We start from the raw sequence: 25,201 nt of genomic DNA, 5'->3' as shown, positions 1-25,201 counted from the left end.
TGAAAACAACTTGAAAATCTGGCCCCAGAGCCTCAGCTTCCTCACTGAAAATAAAGGGAATCAACAATGCTTATTCATCTTTGTAAAATGCTGTAGGCGCTATGGATGAAAAGACCTATAAATAAATAGTACAGTATTTTTACACTACCTTTGGAAATCTATTAGTTTCACTCTGCTATTTCAGGGGATTGCATATTGTACTCCCTCTGCATCAAGCTTTGCAGCCCCCAGGGAAGACAGGTTGTGGTTTGATCAAATGGAACCTGGATCCAAAGTAAAACTTGACTGACAAAATTCTGAAAACCGTACTCAATGCTGGCAATTATTGACCACTCTGCCACTGACAATCTGAAACTAAGTTGGCTCTACAGTTTTGTTGTCCCATCCAAGAATAATCCTCCGTCTTCTCTGTTGACTTCTTTCTCCTCATCTTCTGCTTATCTTTTCCCCTAGTTACCTGTGGTGGAAGACTGAACAGCCATACTGCCCTGTAGTTTCTGGAAGCTATATGCAGAAATTGGTTTCAAATACTGTTTTTGTTTGTTTAAACTCAGGAAACTGGCATATGACATCCCAACTGGATTGTGGGTGAATGCATGCACACGGCTGTGCTCTCCTGAATGGAATGAAAACTGCTCAGCTGTGACTCTGGTTACAGGCTCTGTTCTGCCAACAAGTATAATTATCCTTCAGAGGCCTTTTCTTTTGGAACACAAAGGTCTGAGTTCTATTCCCACTGCCATTGTGGTGTTCCAAATAGCCACGGCACGTAGTGTGGTGACAACCATGAAGCGCTAGCGAACACGGAATTGTTATAACAGATCTACCTGAATTGCATATTGTCAGTTGAGGCTCACTAATTCAAGGAATGTCTTTCCTGCAGCCTGACTAAACAACACCCATCTCTCGGTTCCTCCTCTATTCAGTTCAAAGTTACTTTTGAAATTGTGGCAGCTATAACTCTGGTGCTGTAGGAAGTCCTGACGTTCTGCAGGCTGTCCAAGGGCCTGTGAAATCCCTCAAAAGTCTGAGGTGAGGCTGGCCTCCTTGGGTACAGCTACACATGACTGACTCTGGCTTGCGGGGCTCAGGCTCTGGGGCTGAAAAATCACTGTATAGATGTTTTGGCTGGGGCCTGATCTCTGGGACCAGGCAAAGGTGGATTTTTAGACCTGTAACCTAGCTGAGGGGTTAAAAATCAGGCCCCACAGTCCAAGCCCTGTGAGCCCAAGTCAGCTGACCCAGGTCAGCTGCAGCTGTTCTTCTGTGGGTCTTTTATCCCTGTGTAGATATGCCCTGTCTCCTACTTAAAAGTCCAGAGAGGGACAATGACTGACCTTCTTTCCTCCCTCCTCTCACACAACTGGAAAGTTGGGCTGGATTCAAAACGTCCTTTCAGCTCCTTTTGTGGTGTTTGGAAAGAGGCTGGTTTACAGAGCACGACAATGAAGAACACACTGATCTTTACTGTTCCTAAAAGTGGACGAAACTAGCATTTAGGTGATCAGTGCACTTAGACCAGGTCTGCTCCAATTTTTTTTCTGGTATAGGATATCATTTAGTGGTATGATTTAAATAAAAAAAAACATTTCTACATCTGCAAAAGCCCTAGCATAGATGCAGTTATACTGATCGGAAAGTGCACTAGCTGATATCGCTTATTTCACTCACTGACTTAGCATCACCTTTACCAGAACCCCCTGCCCACCACTTTTTTGCTGGCATAGGCTGTCTCTACACTAGGAGGGGTTTGCTGGTATAGGTGATATCGATATCCTAGCAATACTTCTAAGTATAGACTAGGTTTTAGAAAGCAGCAGCCCCACAGTTCCATGTTAAATTTGAGACTTTCACAGACATAGCGGAAACCCATCACTGTGAGTTCTGCTCCGGCTGTATCAACCTCTCAAAGCCAAAATAGAGAGACGCAACATGGAGCAATGATTCAAAATAATGAATGATAATAATGAATAACACATGAAGCTTTAAATACCACAGGATAAATTACTGTAGTGTGAACAGAGGTGTTTCTAATATCAACTTACTGAGCCAGCATGGCTGATATAAATTACCTACCCTACCACTATGAGACTTTCAAATGCCAGTGTTAGGTGTAAGATGTAGGACAATTGTCAAGTGCCAGCATTTATTTGGGAAACTCCTAAGGAGGGCTGGGGCGCAGGGGTGGAGAGGAAGCATGGAAAGGCCTCAGAGCTCCAGCCAAACTCTGCATGGTGGTGAAGCATTGATAATGCAGAACACAGACAAATGTTTAAAGGAGGCTAAAATAGCTGGCATGCTATTGAATATTGAGAGACAGCATGGAATGGGTAGGTTAAAGGGGTGGAGGTTGGCTTTGTGTCTGTGTCAGATCATATGTGTAAGTGGCGTCAGGCTCACACAGTGTTACCAGATTTGCCCGTTACTTTGGGGTATGCTCATTTATTAGAGTTACTCTTCAGGGGGGAGATGGGACGGGGGGACTTCAGTAATTCTATCAATGTATTGCTTGTGTCACTTGTGTGTAAATATGGAGCTCTACTCCTTTCTGCAAGTCCCTCCCAGTGGAGCTATCCTGCAGGACCTAGGTTCCCTAGGGCCTTCAGCCCCAGACCGGATGAACACACAGACACATTACTACAGCAAGTCTGAGTGGACTGGGTCAATCAGCACTTTCAAGCTGACCCCTTATATGTCCCTGGACTCAGTGGGCTGGGCCAAGCAGCACTTTCAAGCTTCCACCCTTACATGCCAAAGGTACCGCACCGGAACAGAGTAAGCCTGAGCAGGCTGGGTTGAACAGCACTTCCAGGCTTCCACCCTTACATGCCAAAGGTACCGCACCGGAACAGAGTAAGCCTGAGCAGGCTGGGTTGAACAGCACTTCCAGGCTGCCACCCTCGTATGTCACAGGTTCAGCACATCCCTAACCCCACTTTTATGTCACAATTGTACTGGCAGTGACCCACTTGATGAGCAAACCCCACCATACTTTTGGGCACTACAGGGATCTTTAGCTTAGGTAAAAGAAGCGTTGTTGCAGAGTAAATGGGGAAGCTAAAATCACCAAAGAATTGTTAGGTATAAAAAAAATGTTGGTGTTGTTTAATATGTTCAATTAGGTATTTTAATAATATGTTTTTGAAGTAATGTTAAGTAAATCACTGTCTTCAATAGAATTTAATATGGAGTACATTAACTATGACCCGTTGGACTCCATCTTTGTAAGCAAACTTGTTTACAACTTGGACACTGGAGTCCTCTGGCTCAAACCAGACTGAACCAGCTTTTCCCGCCTTAGAGATTATATAAAGTCTTGCTCAGAGCCTGCACATGGCTGTATATTCCAGCTGCAGCACGTCCACGGTTGGGTCTTCCTGATGTTTCAGAGCTAGAGTAGAGTGCCAATCCCACAGCGAGGTTGAGGAAGGAGAGGTCTGTCATCACTATCCCTATCACAGCGAATTGAATCCATCTTACCTGTGGACGGTCCTGCCTTCCGGGTGTCCATCATCCCAGAGTCTCCCTGCCTGAGACAAAGTCCAACAGTTGTCGGGACTCCTCAGTAGTCCTCCTCGAAGGCTCTAAATCAGCTGGAGAGTAGCAGGTCCTGGGCTTCACATCTGTATGCTGTGTCCACTGTGCCTAAATCATAGGAAAGGTTTCTGTATTGGGGTTTCTTTATTGTCTTCTGAATACCAAGGGGGGTTTTGTAGGTCTGAGCTTCAAGCTCCTAAAGCCAGTTACTGAATCACTGTATGTTTATGTCCCTCTCCTCGATTTTTCCCAGTTTTCTGTACCTTTACCCTTAATACACTTACCTTTGTTTGCACCACAGTACCTAGTCTTTTCTTCATTTTTATTATATCACACAGGGAGGGAGGGACACCCTTATTGTAAGCTAAATCCACCAGTGACAGATACAGAAGGGAGTTGAGTCTGTTCTTCTGGGAAAAGGGGCTTTCCTTCTATCTCCCCTCTACCATTTCTAAAGTTTTCCTCTCTGTAGCGTTGCCTTATTCCCCTTGAGGCAACAGAGTAAAGCTGAGAGAGAGAGGGGCAACCAGCTGAACCATAAAAGTTATTTATTGAATAATAATAACTACTCAAGGAGAGCTAAACCAACCTAACAGTTACCTTATTAAAGGTTAATACCTGAGGTAGAAAGGAAAACACAGAGAGAGAGAAGCATCTTGCTGCTCTACAAAGCTTGAATTGGTTGGGGTTTCCGAGTCTTGGGGGTAGTTCAGGGTCCTGAGTGCTGGAGACAGGCAGATCCCCCAGCACGATCAGTCCAGAGAAGATGAAATCCCAGTAATAAAAAGGTAATAATAGGAGATATACCAATCTCCTAGAATTGGAAAGGACCTTGAAGTCATCGAGTCCAGCCCCCTGCCTTCACTAGCAGGACCAATTTTTGCCCCCGGTCTCTAAGTTGCCCCCTCAAGGATTGAACTCACAACCCTGGGTTTAAACAGGCCAATGCTCAAACCACTGAGCGATCCCTCAGAGTTTGAGTCTGTGTATCAGAATGCTTACTGGAGTGTGAGTAGGGTTTTTTGTAGGGAAAATACAATGGTTCAAGGGAGAATACTAGATTTGTTTATGGGTAAACTGATGACTCAAGGGTTTTCTTTAGGCTAGACCATAGGAGCTGATCACTCCTAACTATGGGTGATATTTCTTTCAGAGAGCTCACAATGCAATTAGGCAGCTTCAGTATTATGGATATCAATCAAGGATTCATTACTAGAATTGGTCTGATAACTGCTGAGCTGGGCGTGTGCAGGTGTAGGTTCATTAACATCTAGAGCAGAGACCCCCATCATGCGGTGCTTCCCGGCTTTTCTGGTCCCAGAGTTCAGTGCAGTTCTTGCGTTGGAATCTCAGTTCTCCATTCTGTATGCTAATGGAGATGCCTCCCTATCCCATCTTTGATGCAGATGAGGCATGGGGAGTTGCCTTTGTTCTTGTCACCCTTGTCAGGAGGGGTCTAGGAGTGTCTCCAATCCGCCCTTCATTGCTCTCTGCAAGTCTTTGATCAGTTTTGGTTCAAGCAGAGGCGGGGGGGGGGGGTGTCTTTCATGAGTCAGACAGACTGGATTCTAAGCCCTGGTTCCCCAAGAACACAGAGCTAACTGGTATCAGTGGGGAAGATAAGAGATCTGCTACTGCTGCCAGTAAAGGGAGCTCTCCTTTATCTTAGGAGATAGGCCTGTGTTTAGAACAGAGGACAAGGGCCTAGCTGCCAGTGCATGGATGGGCTCCCGGGGCATCTACCACTCTTGCTCTCATTCTGGCAGTGTCTTATGGGTGTGTGTGGCTCTCGAGAAGTACTGCCCTGTTGTCAAGGTTCCCTCCCCACTCTGAACTTTAGGGTACAGATGTGGGGACCTGCATGAAAGACTCCCTAAGCTTATTTCCCAGCTTAGATTAACAGTAAGCTGCCACCACCAAGCATGTTTCAAATCTTAGGTGAGAGCCACTTGGAACTCTGCCTTTCCCCAAATATTTCCTAAGTCCCTGACCCTCCTTTTCCTGAGACTAATTCCTCCCTCCCCCCCACAAGTCCTTACACCCTTTTTTCTGGGTAGGCTTGAGAGGATACCCTCACTAATTAGTTCTGGTGAACACAGATCCAAAACCCTTGGATCTTAAAACAATGAAAAATCAATCAGGTTCTTAAAAGGAGAATTTTAATTAAAGAAAAAGGTAAAAATCATCGCTGTAAAATCAGGATGGAAAATAACTGTACAGGGTAATCAGATTCAAAGAGCCCAGAGGAACCCTCTCTAGGTTCAAAGTTACAGCAAAACAGGGATAAACCTCCCTCTAGCAAAGGAACATTTACAAGTTGAGAAAACAAAGATAAAACTAACACGCCTTGCCTGGCTGTTACTTACAAGTTTGAAATATCAGAGACTTGTGCAGAAAGATTTGGAGAACATGGACTGATGTCTGGTCCCTCTGAGTCCCAAGAGCAAACAACACCAAAACAAAGAGCACAAACAAAATCCTCCCCCACCCACCCAAATTTGAAAGTATCTTGTTCCCTTATTTGTCCTTTTGGTCAGGTGTCAGCCAGGTTACCTGAGCTTCTTAACCCTTTACAGGTAAAAGGATTTTGATACCTCCGGCCAGGAGGGATTTTATAGAATTGTACACAGGAGGGTTGTTACCTTTCCCTTTATAGTTATGACACCTGCTGGGAGACCCTCCCTGGAGAGCAACAAACCCTGCTGGGACACCCTCCCTGGACAGCTCCCAGCCCTATGGGGAAAACACTAGGTTGGGCTGGGTTGGCTGCTCACAGTTGGGGTTGCCAGCTTTGGCTAGATGAATTCCTGGAGGTTTTGTCACATGACATTATCTTGATTTAAAGATTAATCCTTAGTTCTTGGCGACTCCAGGACAATCCTGGAGGGTTGGCAACCCTGCTCATTGGGCTCCTGTGGCAGGCTGATGCTCAGGGCCCTGTGCCAGCACCACTGGCATCTCAAGTTGCCTGGATCACCCCGGCAGTGACTTCACCCTTATACACACATAACCCCCCCAAAGTAATTTCCCTGCTTTTCTATGAAATACGACCCCTAGTCTTCCCAGAAGAGGTGCAGAGCTATTTGTAAGAAAAACTCCATCAGGTTGCAGTGCGTGCTGCCCTGGGTCTTTTAGAGGCCCTGCTTCTCTGGAGACTACGCAGCCCATCCTCGGCGTCAGGACTTTTTAGAGGCTCCTCTACTTCAGAGTATACGGGAGCCTCTGCCTGGCACTGGGGCCTTCCGGTCTGCGCCACTAGTCTAATACCCGGGGCGCACCGCTCCTTCCTGAGGCGTCACTACTCGTGATATTACGGGATCCTCCGGAGCCCTGTCCTTCCTGTGGAGCCGCTACACCTGATATTACGGGCGCCCATCGCCTCTTATCCCCCACTCCGCCGAACAGGGCTCTCACCTCTGCCCGTCACTCAGCGGAGGGGCCGCCCCCGGCGGAGGCTCCGCACCGAGATGGCGGCCGAGATCCACGCCAGGCCGCAGAGCAGCCGGCCCGTCCTGCTCAGCAAGGTCGAGGGGCACCAGGACGCGGTGAGCGCCGCCCTTCTCATCCCCAAGGAGGACGGGCTCATCACAGCCAGCGAGGACAGGTGGGCGCCGGGCCGCCCGCTCCCCGGGCACGGGCAGAGCCTCCCCCATCCCCGGGCGGGCCCCCCGGCTCAAGGCTCCGGCTCTCTCCGGGGAAGCCCCCTCGGCTCCCTGCCCCCGCCTGGCAGGCGGCGGAGGCTGCAGGTCGCTGGTTCTCAGCCCTCGCGGGGGGAGGGGGGCTTCCCTCCCTGCCTCTCCCCCGCCCCTCGCGGTGCCCCCTGGAGGGGCGGGGGGCTCGCTCAGTGGTTTGCGCATTGGCCGGCTAAACCCAGGGGTGTGAGCCATTGAGGGGGGCTCCCAAAATCAGCGCTTGGTCCCGCTGGTGAAGGCGGGGGCTGGGGTCGCTGACCTCTCGGGGTCCCTTCCAGTTCTGTGAGGTAGGTCCAGCTCCGCAGATATCTTTGGTCGGGGGGGGCTCCCTGCTTGCCGGGCTCGGGCTCCGACCCCTCCGCGGCTCCAGCAGCGCCTGCCGGGGTGCGGGGGCCGCTGCCGTTCCAGGTGGCAGCGCTGTGGGTCAGAGCCCGCCCTGAGGTGCCGCCTGCCTTCCCCAGACAGGTCGGGGCGGGGAGGGGTCTGTGGGAAAAGCGTGTTCGCTCCGGGAGTGCAGTGCTGGGGCTTGGGCTGCGCTGAAGAAGAAAGCTCGTGGGTCGGGGGGTGGGGGGGGAAGAAGTACACTGAGGGCAGAGTAAGGCGCCAGTGCCCGTCAGTAAGCCCTGGGCTTCCGTAGTCTGTGCTGCTGAATCAGATGCAAGTGCTGATTACTGGAAAAATCCGTTAGACACCTCAGACCCGAGGAGTGCTGTTGTCAAAGGCTGAATGCTGCTCTGAGGAAGAGGTGCAGGCACCTTATTTAAACACCAGCAAAGAGTCCAGTTCTGGTCGCCGGTACACTAGTGTGAAGTCTGAGTCACTTGGCTCAGACTTCTCTAGCACTGAGAGTAACGTCTGTAAACAGGAGTCGAACTGGGCTCTATTATTTTGAACTTGGTCCTGGGATTGGCAAAAGGTAGCAGTGTTAGGTGAGTCCCGCTGGATGTGAGAGATGCAGGATTGAGGGGCATAGTGTAAAAAGGCAAACTCTCTTTAAGGCATGAATTTGGCCAGAAGGCACAAAATAGTGATTATTGCCACTAGCCATAAAGAAACAGTGGATTGCAACACTGACAAGGGAATATGAACCACTTGTTACACTGGGAGTGGTGAATTGTGAAACTGAGCAAGTTGGCTAGATACTGCCATTTGGGGTTGGTTACAAGTGAGATGGACTTCTAAATATTAGTACTAACAAATACTTCATACAACTTGTTTTGAGGCTCTTGATGCACTTTGAAGATAAATTAAGCCTCCCAATTCTCTTCTGAGGTAGGCAGATATAATTATGTCTTTTACAGATGGGTAAATGGAAGCACATGGAAAGGTTAGATGGCTTCCCTGAATTAATATAGAGCCTATGGCAGAGCTAGGATTAGATCAGACTTTCTTTTAATCACTAGATCACATTGCTTCTATGGTTATTGGGAGGGACAGCAGCAAAACTTGGAAAAATCAGTATCATCTGTAGTGAAAAACACTTATCTAGTGGAAGAGAAGAACAGACATACTGAGGATTGTTGGGCTGGAAGGGAGGTTCAGCCATCAAGATTGTCTGCAAGATGCTGTTATGAAGTGGTGGTAGTGGAAGGAATTTTCCAGCAGGTGGGAATGAAGCAGAAGAAATAGGAGCTGCTTTTTTTTCCAGTTCAAAACATTTCAGTGTCTTCTGCTCTAGAGAAGTTATAGTCTGGACTGGATAAGGGCAGGGGTAATTATGAGACTGAAAAATATCCTCACACCAAAGCAGCAGCTCTTAACTAGGATGTGGGGGAGAGTTACAGATAAGGACCATTATTTGTTATAAACATTAACTCAGTTTAAAACAACAAACAACCCTGCATGATATGTATTTGGAAGCGTACTTGTTGGTAGAACCAGTGAGCAAAGCCCAGGAAATCCCTATAAACTAAGTATATTGTAACAACTGATTCCTGACATCTTAGTAACTTAACACTAGTAAAGGAGTGCCCAGCATTTCTCAGGGGAGAAGACAGAAAATCCATATTCACTCTTTCTGTTCTGCGGAGGGATAGTATGAACTTTTTTTTTCTGATTAACCTATCAAGAACTTCTTTAAATTCTGGAAAGAAATCAGATTCCAACTTGTATTTTGTTGTGAGGAAGGAGTTGAAGACTGCATAAGAGTCTTGTAAACAAGTAGTCTGCTTATTGTTTTGATTAACATGTGCAGACTAGAGACAGAATTGCCTTTTGGGAGGTGGTTGGGAAACCCACTTCCATTTGACAAAGTAGATTAGAACCTTTAGATTAAGAACATAAGAATGGCTGTACTGGGTCAGATGAGAGGTCCATCTAGCCCAGTATCTAGCTACCGACAGTGGCCAATGCCAGGTGCCCCAGAGGAAGTGAACCTAACAGGCAACGATCAAGTGATCTCTCTCCTGCCATCCATCTCCATCCTCTGACAAACAGAGGCTAGGGACACCATTCCTTACCCATCCTGACTAATAGCCATTTATGGACTTAACCACCATGAATTTATCCAGTTCTCTTTTAAACGCTGTTATAATCCTAGCCTTCACAACCTCCTCAGGTAAGGAGTTCCATAAGTTGACTGCGCTGCGTGAAGAAGAACTTCCTTTTATTTGTTTTAAAACCTGCTGCTTATTAATTTCACTTGGGGTTGGTCCACACTACGGGGGGGAAATCGATCTTAGATACGCAACTTCAGCTACGTGAATAACGTAGCTGAAGTCAAATATCTAAGATCAGATTACTCACCCGTCCTCACCGTGTGGGATCGATGTTCGCGGCTCTCCCTGTCAATTCCGGAACTCCGTTGGGGTTGATGGAGTTCCAGAATCGATATAAGCGCGCTCGGGGATTGATATATCGCGTCTAGATGAGACGCGATATATCGATCCCCGAGCAATCGATTTTAACCCGTCGATACGGCGGGTAGTCTGGACGTAGCCTTGGTGACCCCTAGTTCTTGTATTATGGGAATAAGTAAATATCTTTTCCTTATCCACTTATTTCACATCACTCATGATTTTATAGACCTCTATTATATCCCCCCTTAGTCTCCTCTTTTCCAAGCTGAAGAGTCCTAGCCTGTTTAATCTTTCCTCATATGAGACCCTCTCCAAATCCCTAATCATTTTAGTTGCCCTTTTCTGAACCTTTTAGAGTAATGTTTTAGTCTTAGGCATGTTTAATCTTTAGCTCAGCTCTTGTGATCATGGTGAAAAGTTAAAAAATGTGCACCTTGAAGACTCAGATCAGAAAGCAAATGCAAATTATCCAAAGCTTTGAAAATACCACCCATAGACAGCTAAACGTGGCTTTAGGAGTTCTTGGGTGGGGCTAGGGATGAGGGGTTTGGGGTGTACAAGGGTGCTCTGGGCCGGGACCAAGGGGTTTGGAGGGCAGAAGGGTGATCAGGGCTGGGGTCTGAGGGGTGGGGGTGTAGGCTCCATGCAGAGCTTACCAGAAACAGCAGCATGTCTCTGGCTCCTACATGAAGGCATGGCCAGGCTGCTCTGTGTGCTGCCCTTTCAGCAGGTGCTGGCCCCGCAACTCTCATTCACCGAGGTTCCCGGCCAATGAGTTGGGAGCTGTGGAGTCAGTGGTTGGGGGTGGGGACAGAGGCAGTGTGCAGAGCTGCCTGGCCACTCCTCCACCAGCAAAGGTGACTAGGAGGACCTCATGGCCAGGCAGCTCTGCAGGCATGCTGCCTCCATCTGCAGGTGCCACCCCTCCAGCTTCCATTGACTGAGGCCTGGAGCTGGGGAGTTAGTTCTCAGGGAGTGGGGATGGAGGCAGCGTGCCTGCAGAGGTGCCTGGCTGTGCCTGCACCAGCAACAGCAGGGATGGGGAGCTGCCCAAGGTGAGTGCCTGCGCGGAGTCAGAATTTTTATCATGGACACATAGCTGATCTCTGGCACTATGTACTGGGGTTGGGATGTGATCAGAGCAAACCTGGAGCAGTTTCCTTAGCTCTGTTCCATGGAGATGGGGAAATCTTGTGTCTCATGTAGTACCTTGGAGGGAGATTTGGCTACTGGGGCCATATTCTGGATCTGTGGTGGTGCCTGGCCAGCTCAACTTCCTTCCCCCCACCCCCCCTCACTACAGCTGCTCTGGTGCTATAGTCTCTTCTGCTGCTGCTTTGGTGGCAGTGTGGAGCCAGAATTAGTATGGTGTTGATTTATTTTGATATGCTTCCATGCAAAGGACATAAGGGAAACAGTGATTTTTTTCAACATGTTATCTCTGCCAAACCTGAACAGCATTTTATGGCCCTCTCTCTCTAGCCCCAGAGCTATCAAAGGCCTATTTTAAACGTGGTGGTGGTGGAACTTCACACACACACAGTTTTCAACTACTTTTTGTGGTGATGTTAGGATAAATACTGGGGTTGCTGCCTGCTCTCCCTACAATAATATGCTGCATCTATAAATCTCCTATACTAAAGCTTGCTCAGATACTGTGTCCCCAGTTAATACCTAAACATTGCATCTTTTTTAAAGTTCAGAATGTCTTTTAAAAAGTGATACACCAAAGATGGTAAGGAACTGTATGTAGCTTAAAACTGAGAGTCTATGAACAATCCTATAATCTGTTTCATTAGTCCAGTGAGTTATTGTTTTGGTTCTGTGAATCCCAGATTTCAGCATTTCTTGCATTAGATTATTTGTAAGAGAGTGCTTGCTCTCTTGAGAATAGGGGGAATATAAGATTGTCATGTATCTTTGAGCCACAGCTTAATGTGGTGTCAAACTGTTTATTTGACTTCAAACTTCATGCTCTTCTGCTTTTACTTCAGAACAGTGCTTGAACTGTAGGACATAAGAGTTGTACAGCATAGGTGGCTGTTCCATACATTAACTTCTCACGTCTGCTGGCACCAAAGAACAGGGATAATAATTGTCACATTCTGTCCCTCCCAGTTTAAGCAGCATGCCTCTTGAGTAGATTGTGGTGTAATGCATAGCCAACTTGATGTTAATGTTACCTGTATCAAGTTTTACTATCAACTAGTACAGGGATTGGCAACCTTTCAAAAGTCTTTCAGAGTGTTAGCTGTGTTAGTCTGTATCCTCAAAAAGAATGAGGATTACTTTTGGCACCTTAGACTAACAAATTTGAGCATAAGCTTTCGTGGGCTAAAACCCACTTCATCGGATGCATGCAGTAGAAGATACAGTAGGAAAATATATATATATATATATATATGTGTGTGTGTGTGTGTGTATATATGTGTGTGTGTGTGTGTGTGTGTGTGTATATATATATACACACACGAAAAAATGGGTGTTGCCATACCAAGTGTAACAAGGGTAATTAAGGTGAACTTTTAGGTGAGCTATTATCAGCAGAAAGAAAAAAAACTTCTGTAGTAATCAGGGTGGCCTATTTCCAGGCATTGACAAGAAGGTGTGAGTAACAATAGGGGGGAAAATTAGCATGGGAAAACAGTTTTACTTTGTGTAATGACCCATCCACTCCCAGTCTTTATTCAAGTCTAACTTAATGGTGTCTAGTTTGCTAATTAATTCCAATTCTGCAGACCTTGTGTGGATGGTGGAATCTTGCTATTGAAAATCCTCTGCTGAGAGGATGGTAGGGATCCTAGAAGAGTGAGCATTTGATTATTGTTCCATCATTGCTCCTATTAGGGCTTCACTAATTGTTTGGGGTTTTTGTCTTGTCTTGAAATGAAAACCCCCACATAAGAGTAGTGGCACTTATGATATACAACATCACTAACAGGAAACATCCCTCCCTGAGACCAAAAACATTTGTTATGGAACTTGCTCAAAGTCACAGTGAGTCAGTGACAGAACCAGAACTCAGGAGTCCTCACTCTCCCATGCTCTGAATGCTTATCATGCTGACTCTCCAGCCTTTCACAATGGCATAAGGCATAAACTAGTAACTCTAGAGTAGCTGAAATATTAAAATCCTAGAGGTTTTAAAAGTGAACTAATATAGCTTAGATATTCATATGGGTATATAATATGTTTCAGTATTATCTTGTTGTGCCGTGGTTGTGTGTATTCCTTGTGTTATGGAGGATATTCATGGAGGCAATGGCCTTGTCAGAACTAGCTTTTCAAGTAATGCTCTAAATGCAACAGCCTGAATAAAGCTGCTTAGGTTTAAACTTTGGGGTTGCTTATGGCTAAAATTATTAAATACACTTTGATTTTTATGGAAGTTGCAACTTCCCAATAGTGATGATTTCTTGAACATACTGTGATTCTCAGTGCTAAACTTTTGCTTCAGCAACAGTATTTCTTCGGTCATTCTCTTCAGAAAATTTGCCACAGGCTTTTCAGTAGCAGCTGTGATGGGTGAGTCAAACATATCAGTATATTGACTCACTGTGTATCTTATTTTACATCACAGATCCACCTCCTTAAACTGGTGGGTTCAGCTTTCACTTTCTAAATAAGGAATAAAATATAAAATTAAATTTTGGGTGTGGCTTTTATTTTTTAAACCTTGGTTGGGAACTTACAGGACATCACTTCTCAATATTGAGAAACTAGGTCAGATTACAAAGGACGAATATAGGCAAACAACACAGGAATGCAGGGGCAAGATTAGAAAGGCAAAGGCACAAAAATGAGCTCAAACTAGCTAGGGGAATAAAGGGAAACAAGAAGACTTTTTATCAATACATTAGAAGCAAGAGGAAGACCAAGGACAGGGTAGGCCCACTGCTCAGTGAGGAGGGAGAAACAGTAACAGGAAACTTGGAAATGGCAGAGATGCTTAATGACTTCTTTGTTTCGGTCTTCACTGAGAAGTCTGAAGGAATGTCTAACATAGTGAATGCTTATGGGAAGGGGGTAGGTTTAGAAGACAAAATTTAAAAAGAGCAAGTTAAAAATCACTTAGAAAAGTTAGATGCCTGCAAGTCACCAGGGCCTGATGAAATGCATCTTAGAATACTCAAGGAGTTAATAGAGGAGGTATCTGAGCCCCTAACTATTATCTTTGGAAAGTCATGGGAGACAGGAGAGATTCCAGAAGACTGGAAAAGGGCAAATATAGTGCCCATCTATAAAAAGGGAAATAAAAACAACCCAGGAAACTACAGACCAGTTAGTTTAACTTCTGTGCCAGGGAAGATAATGGAGCAAGTAATTTAAAGAAATCATCTGCAAACACTTGGAAGGTGGTAAGATGATAGGGAATAGCCAGCATGGATTTGTAAAGAACAAATCGTGTCAAACCAATCTGATAGCTTTCCTTGATAGGATAACGAGTCTTGTGGATAAGGGAGAAGCGGTGGATGTGGTATACCTAGACTTTAGTAAGGCATTTGATACGATCTCGCGTGATATCTTTATCGATAAACTAGGCGAATACAATTTAGATGGGGCTACTATAAGGTGGGTGCATAACTGGCTGGATAACCATACTAGAGAGTAATTATTAATGGCTCCCAATCCAACTGGAAAGATGTAACAAGTGGGGTTCCGCATGGGTCTGTTTTGGGACTGGCTCTGTTCAATATCTTCATCAACAACTTAGATGTTGGCATAGAAAGTACGTTTATTAAGTTTGCAGACGATACCAAACTGGGAGGGATTGCAACTGCTTTGGAGGACAGGGTCAAAATTCAAAATGATCTGGACAAATTGGAGAAATGGTCTGAGGTAAACAGGATGGAGGTCAATGAAGACAAATGCAAAGTGCTCCACTTAGGAAGGAACAATCAGTTTTACACATACAGAATGGAAAGAGACTGTCTAGGAAGGAGTATGGCAGAAAGAGATCTAGAAGTCATAGTGGGCCACAAGCTAAATATGAGTCAACAGTGTGATACTGTTGCAAAAAAAGCAAATGTGATTCTGGGATGCATTAACAGGTGTGTTGTGAGCAAGACACGAAGTCATTCTTCCGCTCTATTCTGCTCTGGTTAGGCCTCAACTGGAGTATTGTGTCCAGTTCTGGGCACCGCATTTCAAGAAAGATGTGGAGAAATTGGAGAGGGTCCAGAGAAGAGCAACAAGAATGATTAAAGGTCTTGAGAACATGACCTATGAAGGAAAGCTGAAGGAATTGGGTTTATTTAGTTTGGAAAAGAGAAGACTGAGAGAGGACATGATAGCAGTTTTCAGGTATCTAAAAGGGTGTCATCAGGAGGAGGGAGAAAACTTGTTCACCTCAGGCTCTAAGGACAGAGCAAGAAGCAATGGGCTTAAACTGCAGCAAGGGAGATTTAGGTTGGACATTAGGAAAAAGTTCCTAACTGTCAGGGTGGTTAAACACTGGAATAAATTGCCTAGGGAGGTTGTGGAATCTCCATCTCTGGAGTTATTTAAGAGTAGGTTAGATAAATGTCTATCAGGCATGGTCTAGACAGTATTTGGTCCTGCCATGAGGGCAGGGGACTGGACTCAATGACCTCTCGAGGTCCCTTCCAGTCCTAGAGTCGATGAATTGTGAATGGTTGTGGAGGTAAGCAAAAGACCCTCAATGCAGATCTCACTAATATGGGTGAATCCCATCCTCATGTGCTATAGTGCAATCTTTGAGTTACTGCTAGGCTCAGGAACTTGGGTGCAGAAAGAGAAGAGTTCCCTAGTATTCTGTTCCTGTGGGGATAAGGGAATATTTGTTATGATGATCCGTTTCAAATCAGTTTTTCAGCAGATGGAGGAGGTTGAGTGCTACTTTGGGTTACACTGTAGGTCATAGTGTAACCTAACTTGTGTTGATGCAAATGAGAACAGAATCCAACCCTGAAACTAGCAGTGCAGTTGGATCATCTTTATCCAAGCACCTGTGGCTTTACCACAAGACTGATAAATCCTGAGCAAAGAAAACTATTTGTAATATGCAAGTTTCCAAGGGAATTGAAAAGTACTCAACAATCTCTTGCTAGTTCTTGTGTCTGTAAGCATTTGTCTGAGCTTTTGTATTTACACTAAATATATTTGCAAAGTAGTCTTGCAGTTCTCTTATAGTTTTGTATGTAAATACAAGGGACCAGCTCTGGGACCATTAGAATTCAGTGGCTTGGTTGGGACCAGGATTTGGCCCTGGGGCAATAGTTCAGACCAGGAGTAGGCAACCTATGGCACGCATGCCAAAGGTGGCCAGGACCCGGTCAGTGTGAGTGCCAGTGAAAAATCAACTTGTGTGCCACTGGTTGAATTAGATCTGTGCCTCCGAAGAAGTGGGCTGTAGCCTATGAAAGCTTATGCTCAAATAAATTTGTTAGTCTCTAAGGTGCCACATGTACTCCTGTTCTTTTTGGGGATACAGACTAACACAGCTGCTACTCTGAAACATATCTTTTTAATACTGTTTTGGAAACATGTTCATGGTAGTGTTCCGTTCAGTTTGCTGGAGATTTAAGTTGTTCGGTCTGACAGAAAATTGTGCCTGCCTTGAAATCTTTGTTAGCCATCAGAATTCTTTAGTATTTAAAACGAGTCATGAAGTGCCACTTCTTTTAAATTAGAGGATGGTATTTGTGATATTGCCAATATTTGCATGCTAAGACTTGCTAATGGCACAAATGCAAACTTGCATTCAAGTTGTGTGTTTTTTTTCCTAAATAGTAGACCTAATTATTCAAAGAGGGGTTTAAAAAATAAGTTGGAGTTTTAGCTGAACTGCATACGTTGATGGAGTTTACAGAATTTCAGAACTTTTCCTTGGTCTTAATGCCTTCAGAAGGTTATCTCAAGTGACAAAATGTTCAACCAATGAAACACCAAGTGAGAAACTCCCATTGATCAAATCTTGAGGACACAATAAATATGGTCTGTAACAGCTTTTGAAAAATACTTTGTTTTTAAATTAACCTTTTCATGCATTCTCATATACCACACAATGAGTACAAACTGAAATTCACATTTGGATGTAGCTATGATTTGTAATATCTCTAGCCTGGAGGGACTACTACTTTAGCTTAGCCACTTTTCACTTTGTTATATCGCAGAAGAGTATCCTTTTAATGATTGATTGTTTGAAATAAACAGTGTAACTTAATATTTTAGACTTCTGTAGTATCCACATTAATGGATCTGTAAAGTTAGCCTCACAACATCCATGTATAATAGGTCTGTATTACCTCTGTGTTTCATAAGGGAATCTGAGGTTACAGAGAAGTTGAGTGATGCTATATCTGTAGTTACAGAAGTCTATGGAAGGGTAAGCAGGAACCAAATTCCCTGGAGTTCTAGTTCTGTGTATTGAGCACTGGACTATTTGTTAAATAAAATGGGATTGAGAATGAAAGAGCTGGGGTTCATGAGTGATTTTTGACTCTAATGTTGTATAACTCTTGACATGAATAGTGTACATAAGAGGGATGTGTGGAAAGATCATTATTTGCTATAGGAGCACTTCATTCTAGTCTCTTCTTGTTTTGACATCAACTACCCAGAAGTTCACTCTCTTCAGGAAGAAGAGCACTGCAGCTGCAGACATCTAAGAGGCAAAGAAAGGAGAAGGGGAGAAATCTGTGTAGGCTGTATAATTAGTCATTGCAGACAAGGGTCTCTTCAAAATTTGCTATGCTTCATAACATCCATTTACAGTACTAACAGAGGGACTGGAGCAATAATAGTCTCATCAGTCTTGAATGATTGCAAAAATGCAAACCTGATATTGGTGGTTTAATTCTCAACTGGATTTTCTTTTAAATCAAAATGAAAAACTTTCTAAGATCTTGTTTGGCTGACCTTTGCAGTTTGAAGGCCATGTAGCTGGAGACAATGAGAGGAACTGTATCTCTGTAACAGATACTACCACATTCTCAAGAAATTGCCAGCTTGTTGCTAGTCAGATAATGTTATGCCATCATGGTACTGTTTTCAAGAACAGTGACATGAACAAGAGACCTGAGAGGGAACAAAGGCTATATGCTTGCAAAATCTGTACTGAATGTTTTCAATTGCCATGATTACTGCAGTTCACTCTTCTGTCAGCTGAGAACAAAGATAATTGAAGGGCTTTGGTTAAAAGTGAGAGGCTTGAATTAGTGCATCTGAAAGCTGCACTTGGAAATTCTTCAAACTGTTTTGGTGAGTGTGATGAAGCTGCATAAAAAGCAGCAGGTAAAATGATCTGAACTTTCTAAAAGCTGTGGAAAAAACAGCGGTGGTGGGTTGTTGTTTTTTTTTGTTTTGTTTTGTTTTTTTAAAACAGCAGTGCCCAAATGGAAGGAGCATGTGGACTTTTTGGGAACAGTGTTATGAATGGTTCACATCTGTTCTATTAAATGAGGGAAAACAACCCCTGCTTCTGTAAAGCATAATTTCTGGATCTTGCCACAGGTTGTGGATGATTGTAGGGGAACCATGTCACTTTCTCCAAATAAGACACATTTGTGACAGATAACCTATATAACTGAGGGGCTTGGGTGGAGTGCAGTGTGTGGGGCATGGGATGACATGTTGAATAAAAATTGAACAGCAGCTTGATGTCCAGCCTTCCTGGGGGAAATTGGGTATGTGGTCACATATGACATGACATGCATTTTTAATAATGCATATGCAAAATAGCCTGAGTTAGTGGATGCATTGGCAACCCTAACTTTGCCGAAGTTTTGACATGGCATTCGTACCAGCATGAACTGCAAACTGAATAGCTTTTTTATGTAAAATTTTTGGTTGGAATTCTAATATAATACACTGTAGTCCAGCCTTGAAAATACACCAATCCAAATGCCATATCTATTTGCCCCCTTTTTCTTTTATTGTAGCTAAAATTTAATTTAGTTGTCTAACAGCCTTGTGTGGGTAAGCAGAAAATGTAAGCTTGCTGTAACTTGTGACAGGACATAACTCTTCTTAAAAAGCAGTGAAATTGCCCATCCCCCTGACACCCAAAACAGTCAACCAACTCTATCCAACCATTTGTGAAAGCAGTGCCAGTGTTTTAATATATCACATTTCAGTGGTAGTATCTTGTAAATGTGATTTGATTTTTTTTTTCCCTCATTCCCTCAGTGTAATCTGTAACTATCTTCAAGATAATAGTATAAATGGAGGCTCAAATTACTCTCAGCCACAAAAGGGGAGACTGGCTAGCAAAGCCTTAGAAAAGCGGAAGTTAAAACTAGACTAGAAAAAAAATCTTAGTGACACTGTCTACTTGAATCTTTTAATTTTTATTTTTTTAATCTTCTGCTGAAGCCTCTTTTAAATGTCATGTCTCGGATATTTATCATGCAAGAATACAGGTTTTCTGCCGCTAGCTGTTCTTCCTCTTCTTCCTACCCACCCCCAAAAAGCCTTCAGGAAGGCACAGGAGCAACAGTACTAAATTTTCTGAAGATCACTTTTCCATCCCTTTCGCTTCTTATAGGACCTGTACCATTGGATTCAATAGGAGCAGGCCTTATGTGCACAAACCTGCATATTGTCTCCATTTCTGTTCTGTTTAAATTAGCAACAAAACCATATCAACACTTTATTTGCATTTTATATACAAGGGAGCTCCTCTCAGCAGTACATGATCTCATGCTTGTGCATTGAGACCATGTGCAACTAACAACAAAACAGGGAAACTGGTCATACAGAAAGTAATCTAAGCTTATGTGTGGAGGAGGAAGGGGAGATTGGGGAATTATTTTTTTTTTTTTGTAATCCTTGCCACGTTTTAGGTCACTTGTAGCAGTAGTAAATATAACTTGAGCATTTTATGCGGTGGAATGGACTACAAAAGGAAGCGGTTGATCCACCATCACTGCTACTGTTTGATAACAGGGTAGTCACCCTGAAAAATGCAGAGAATCAGAATGGGTGACTCAACTGATCTTTGTGACCTACTATCTGTTAGTTTGAATGTAATTATGTAGTATAAACATATGTTTGCTTATATATAAAATGTGGTCTGGTTTGACAGTAGGATGCCCTGATGCTTCCTGAATCAGGCTTAAATCTCTTCTTTTGATTCTGACTGACAAAGAATATTTAATAGATGTAATGAACTATTCTCTGACAGAAGGGTTGAAATAGTCTTCCTCAAAGCCTCCTATACCTACTCAGATAACATTACAACTGCTATGGAGGATGCTGTTGGGAGTTCTCTCTGAAGGCATTATCCTGTGCAATATTAAAATTGGGTAGTAGAAAAGCAGAGGGGTTACTTGAGTCTTTATAAAAAAAATAAAAAAACACCACCAGTATAGGTGTAACAAGTGATGCACAAGCTTACAACGTTTCTTTTTTCTTCCTCCTTTCCCTTACATCCTGCAGAACAATTCGAGTATGGCTGAAAAGGGACAGTGGCCAGTACTGGCCCAGCATTTACCACACAATGTCATGTAAGTAACACTATACATAAATGTAATGTTATGATGTATTAGTGGTGTTTACTAGGTTCAGCCAAACATAGAATCCATTCTGTGGATCTGTTAAATTCTTAATCTTAAAGAAAAGCGATAGTAATTTGTTTATGATTACGCTATGCAAAACCTCTTTTGAATTACAATAATTTAACACTAATTGTAGATAAGCTCAGAAACAGAATTTGCTGTTAAACAGGGTTTTTAACTTTTCAGCATAAATATACTAATTTTTTGTCAAAATAATTCTTCAGCTTTACGTGATGTTTTAAAGGACTTTGGGGAGAATCTTTAGTAATGTCTCAGTTTGGTAACATTACACTTACATGCGGTTTTTAAAGGAACACTCTCAAATTCTTTGTCTGAATTTGACTTAATGTTTCTAGGGGTGTGTGTGCTGGATTCTGAATGTTTAGCCTTAAAACTCTTAGTGAGAAATTAAAAACTGAAAGAGCATCTTGTTTATCTATGTAATATTATTGGACTCAGAAGTTGCTATTGCACATGGTCCTGCTAGTGTATTTAAATATTTAGGAGTTGATCACAGGGGGAAATGCTTACTGTTAAACCCGAACATATTGTCCATAAAATCTGTTCTGCTTTAATCTTTCTGCCTAAAGAATCACAACTTAAATATAGAGCTGCTACCTAGATGTTTTACATAAATGGTATTATAAATGTATAAGATACACAGAAACACAGGGCCAAACTGTCATAAACAGATAGTTAAGGGTTAATAGAACAGGAGTACTTGTCTCTTTTGACTGTAAAGGGTTAACAAGTTCAGTGAGCCTGGCTGTCACCTGACCAGAGGACCGATCAGGGGACAGGATACTTTCAAATCTTGAGGGAGGGAAGTTTTGTGAGTGTGTTGTTAGTGTTCGGTGGTTGTTCTCTCTGGGTTCTGAGAGTGACCAGACATGCAACCAGGTTTCGCTCCAACCTCCCTGATACAGGTTCTTATAGATTCAAAATAGTAAGTACTAGGTGATAAGGCGAGTTAGGCTTATGTTTTCTTTATTTGCAAATGTGTATTTGGCTGGAAGGATTTTAATTTGTACTTGTATACTTAGGCTGGGAGGGTATTCCCAGTGTCTATAGCTGAAAGACCCTTTAACATATTCCATCTTAAATTTACAAAGAGAAAAAACAGTAAAAATTATTTCTTTAATTAAAAGCTTTTCTTGTTTAAGAACCTGACTGTTTTTTTTTATTCTGGTGAGACCCCAGGGGACTGGGTCTGGATTCACTAGGGAATTGGTGGGGAGAAAGGAGGGGAGAGAGAGGTTAATTTCTCTGTTAGGATTACTTTCTCTCTCAGGGAGAGTCTGGGAGGAAGAGAGAGAAGGAAGAGGGGAAGGTGAATTTTCCTCTGTTTTAAGATTCAAGGAGTTTGAATCACAGTAATCTTCCAGGGTTACCCAGGGAGGGGAAGTCTGGGAGAGGCAACGGTGAGGGAAAGGGTTTACTTTCCTTGTGTTAAGATCCAGAGGGTCTGGGTCTTGGGGGGACCAGAGTGTACCAGGCACTGGAATTCCTGGTTGGTGGCAGTGCTACAAGTACTAAGCTGGTAATTGAGCTTAGAGGAATTCATGCTAGTACCCCATCTTTTGGACACTAAGGTTCAGAGTGGGGAATTATACCATGACACACACCCTGCAGTATAATCAAAGCTACCATTGAAGACAGTTTTGACTGAGGACTGCAGGGTTTGGCCCTTAATGTTCTGCTCTGTTATCTCTGGTACAGCTGCATGCCAACTAACAAATCTTAATTATAGGCTGAGCTGAACTTGTGCATCAGCATCACTTTTTTTCTCAACCATTAAACCTTTAAAACAAAGGTCGAGAGGACTAGAAAAAGCTAAAATTTGACAAAAAATTAGGTTGTAAATTGGGACCTAGGAAACAGTAGGCTATTTAGCCTGACATCAATCCCAGGCTAAATCCCAGCCTTGGAAAAGCTGATCTGGGATGCAGTCAGAATTACAGGATTGTAGCATGATTAAGCTAATCAGTATGGTTTTACAGAAAATACATCTTGTAAAATTTACCATTTTTTTAGATGAGTTTGGTTGATAAAGGTGGAAACATAGTATACTTAGACTTTTGTAAGGCATTTGATGTATTCCCACATAACAGTCTGTTTTGTGGACGAACATCTTGAAGATCAATGCAGTCCATACTAAATGGATCAATAACTGATAGTTCACAAAAAGTAATTGTAAAAGGGAATAGTGGTCCAGCGTGAGTGTTTCTAGTGGGGTCTGTCTGGGATTTGTTCTTGGCCCAGTGCTATTCAATATTGCTGTCAATGATCTAGAGGAAAATATAAGATGACACAAATTAGTGGAGTGGTAAATGATTGGAACAAGTTAGTTATAGGACCTGAATCATTTGGTGGGTTTATTTGAGCATGCATTTTAATATTGCCAAAGGCAAGGTCATACATCTAGGAACAAAGAATGTAGGCCATACTTATAAGATTGGGCACTGTATCTTAAAAGCAGTGACCCTCTAAAAGGTTTAGGGGTCATAGAAAACAACTAGTTGAATATGAGCTTCCAATATGATGATGTAGCTAAAAGGGCGAATTTGATAGTAGGATGTATAAGAGGGACAATATCAAGAAGGATTCGGGAGGTGGCATTATCTCTGCATATGGCATTAGTGAGACCATTGCTGGAATTCTGTGTCCAGTTCTGGTGTCCACACTTAAAAAAAAAAGTTGAAAAATCAGGTAGGTTCAGCAAAGCGCTATAAGAATGATTCAAGCAGAGTAGATTTAATTTAAATCACTAATCAGGAAGGCTCAATTTAATCATGGATTTCTACATAAAAGTGCATTCTTATTGGTTGGTATAACCTTAATACGTATTCTTCACAACTCAGATGTAGGTTTAATTTTTAGAAGGTACACGCTATACATATTTAAAGTGATTTATTTGTAAAACTTTTCAGTTTGATTTTCTGATATAGCTGTAAAACTAATGTTTGGTTATTACCTTTGGAAAATGAAATTGAAGCAAGTAGTTCACCTCCCAATGACTTCATAAATCTCCAATTCAATAGTTTTAATCATTAATATTTGGAGGATTTTCTTGCCATGCTGTATTAGGAGGACGACGACATCACCAGACAGACATTTAAATTGTTTTATTTAACTGAAACAACATTATGTATTCTGAATTTTTTTCTTAAACAGTAAATGTATAATATTAAAAAAAAAAACTTAGTTAAACATTCAAGTTTTTTAAAATCAGGTTTATTTTTGTTAAAATTGTTAACTAAAATAGTTGAATTAAATACTTTTAAAAACGACTGTCATATCAACATGAGAAACTTAAAATATTGGCTTCTGCAGTTAATTCAGTAGTCTTCACCTTCATTTTTCCTGTTTTGTTCATAATCTGGAAAAGAAAAAAACTTTCCTGCTTTTTCAAGTCCCAAACGATTTCTCAGTTTGGAATGAATTAGTCCAGAGGAAGAAAATACTCTTTCCACACTGCCAGAAGAAGCTACTTCTGTTAAGTGATCTCACTTTTAACAGTCTCTGAATCCAAGTGCTTAATTGACTTCCTCCAGTTCACTGGTGTGACTTTCTTTAAAACATCAGCAAACATTTCTTGAAGGGTTCTTATTCCCAAACTAGGTCTTTTTTACGGCCTGCTGCCATGATAGGTTTTCCCTTCTAGTGAGAGCATGGTATGGTAGATCTCAAATCAGTGGAGGCTACCCTCAGAAAGACCTCAAGACTTCTGGAATATGCTGCGCAGTTTCACTTTTGTTTCTAGTGGCTGTTCCTCCCTTCTTACGTTTTTCTTGACTTCTTCTTGTCCAGATCTATTCCACCCCAACAATCTTCTATTCCTTGAACTTTTTTGAAACTTTTCACTTTTAGAGAGGTGTAAGGGATTGACTGAACGCAAATTTGCAGAGGGACAATAGGGCTGAGGTCTGTTACTTCTCATGTGTGTATAAGAACATGTTTTCTGTTAACAAGCATGTTATCGCTGGAGACTCAAATCCACAGTTTGAGAACTGCAAAACTAAGGATGTCTGATGGACTCAGTGCTCAGTCTAGAAGATACCCATTGAGATAGATGGATTCACCTAAATCTATACAGAAGCCCCTGGAACTCTGTAAAATCAGGTCCCTAATCCATCAACTATTGAAACTCATTTAAACTTTTTTCTTAAACATTACATGAATGTATTGTCTCATACTATAGAATTAGAATTTATAATCCATATTCCGTGATGAAATATCTTTGAGCTATAATGTATCTTAATTAAAACTATCTTTTATATAGGTATTTTCCTCAAAGCATTTTATCAAAAAATCTGATTTTAAATAATAAAAATGGATTTTTTTAATCCGCCCTGGATTCAGGGTGTGGAAAACAAACCTTCTAATAAGATGCTAGAAAAGCTGTCTCTATTTAGTTTATCCAAGAGAAGTTTAAGGAGGTGATGTGATCAGTCTACAAGTGCCTATGTGGGAAAGAGATTTGATGTATTTTTTTTTTTTTTTTTAAATCTAGCAGAAAGCCAGGTGATTCAGTGGGTTGGAAGCTGAAGCTAAACAAATTCAGGCTAGAAATAAGGTCCTCATTTTCACAGTGATGGTGACTAACCAATGGAACAATTTGCCTAGCAATGATGTGGATTCCCCATCTCTTGAA

At 42.6% G+C, this 25,201-nt stretch overlaps 1 protein-coding gene across 1 annotated transcript in view; it reads left to right on the top strand.

Annotated features, from left to right (window-relative positions):
• Positions 1-6,767: 6,767 nt before the first annotated feature.
• Positions 6,768-25,201, top strand: part of WDFY1 (WD repeat and FYVE domain containing 1) — a 52,322-nt gene continuing 33,888 nt past the window's right edge. The window contains exons 1-2 of the mRNA XM_050964091.1: positions 6,768-7,141; positions 20,429-20,496. Coding sequence (XP_050820048.1) covers positions 7,005-7,141; positions 20,429-20,496 — 205 coding nt within the window. The 5' untranslated portion in view covers positions 6,768-7,004. The remainder of the gene's footprint in view (positions 7,142-20,428; positions 20,497-25,201) is intronic.

The sequence above is a fragment of the Gopherus flavomarginatus genome, chromosome 8, assembly GCF_025201925.1.
Source record: "Gopherus flavomarginatus isolate rGopFla2 chromosome 8, rGopFla2.mat.asm, whole genome shotgun sequence".
Lineage (NCBI taxonomy): Eukaryota > Metazoa > Chordata > Testudines > Testudinidae > Gopherus > Gopherus flavomarginatus.
This window is presented reverse-complemented; position numbering and strand designations above follow the sequence as displayed.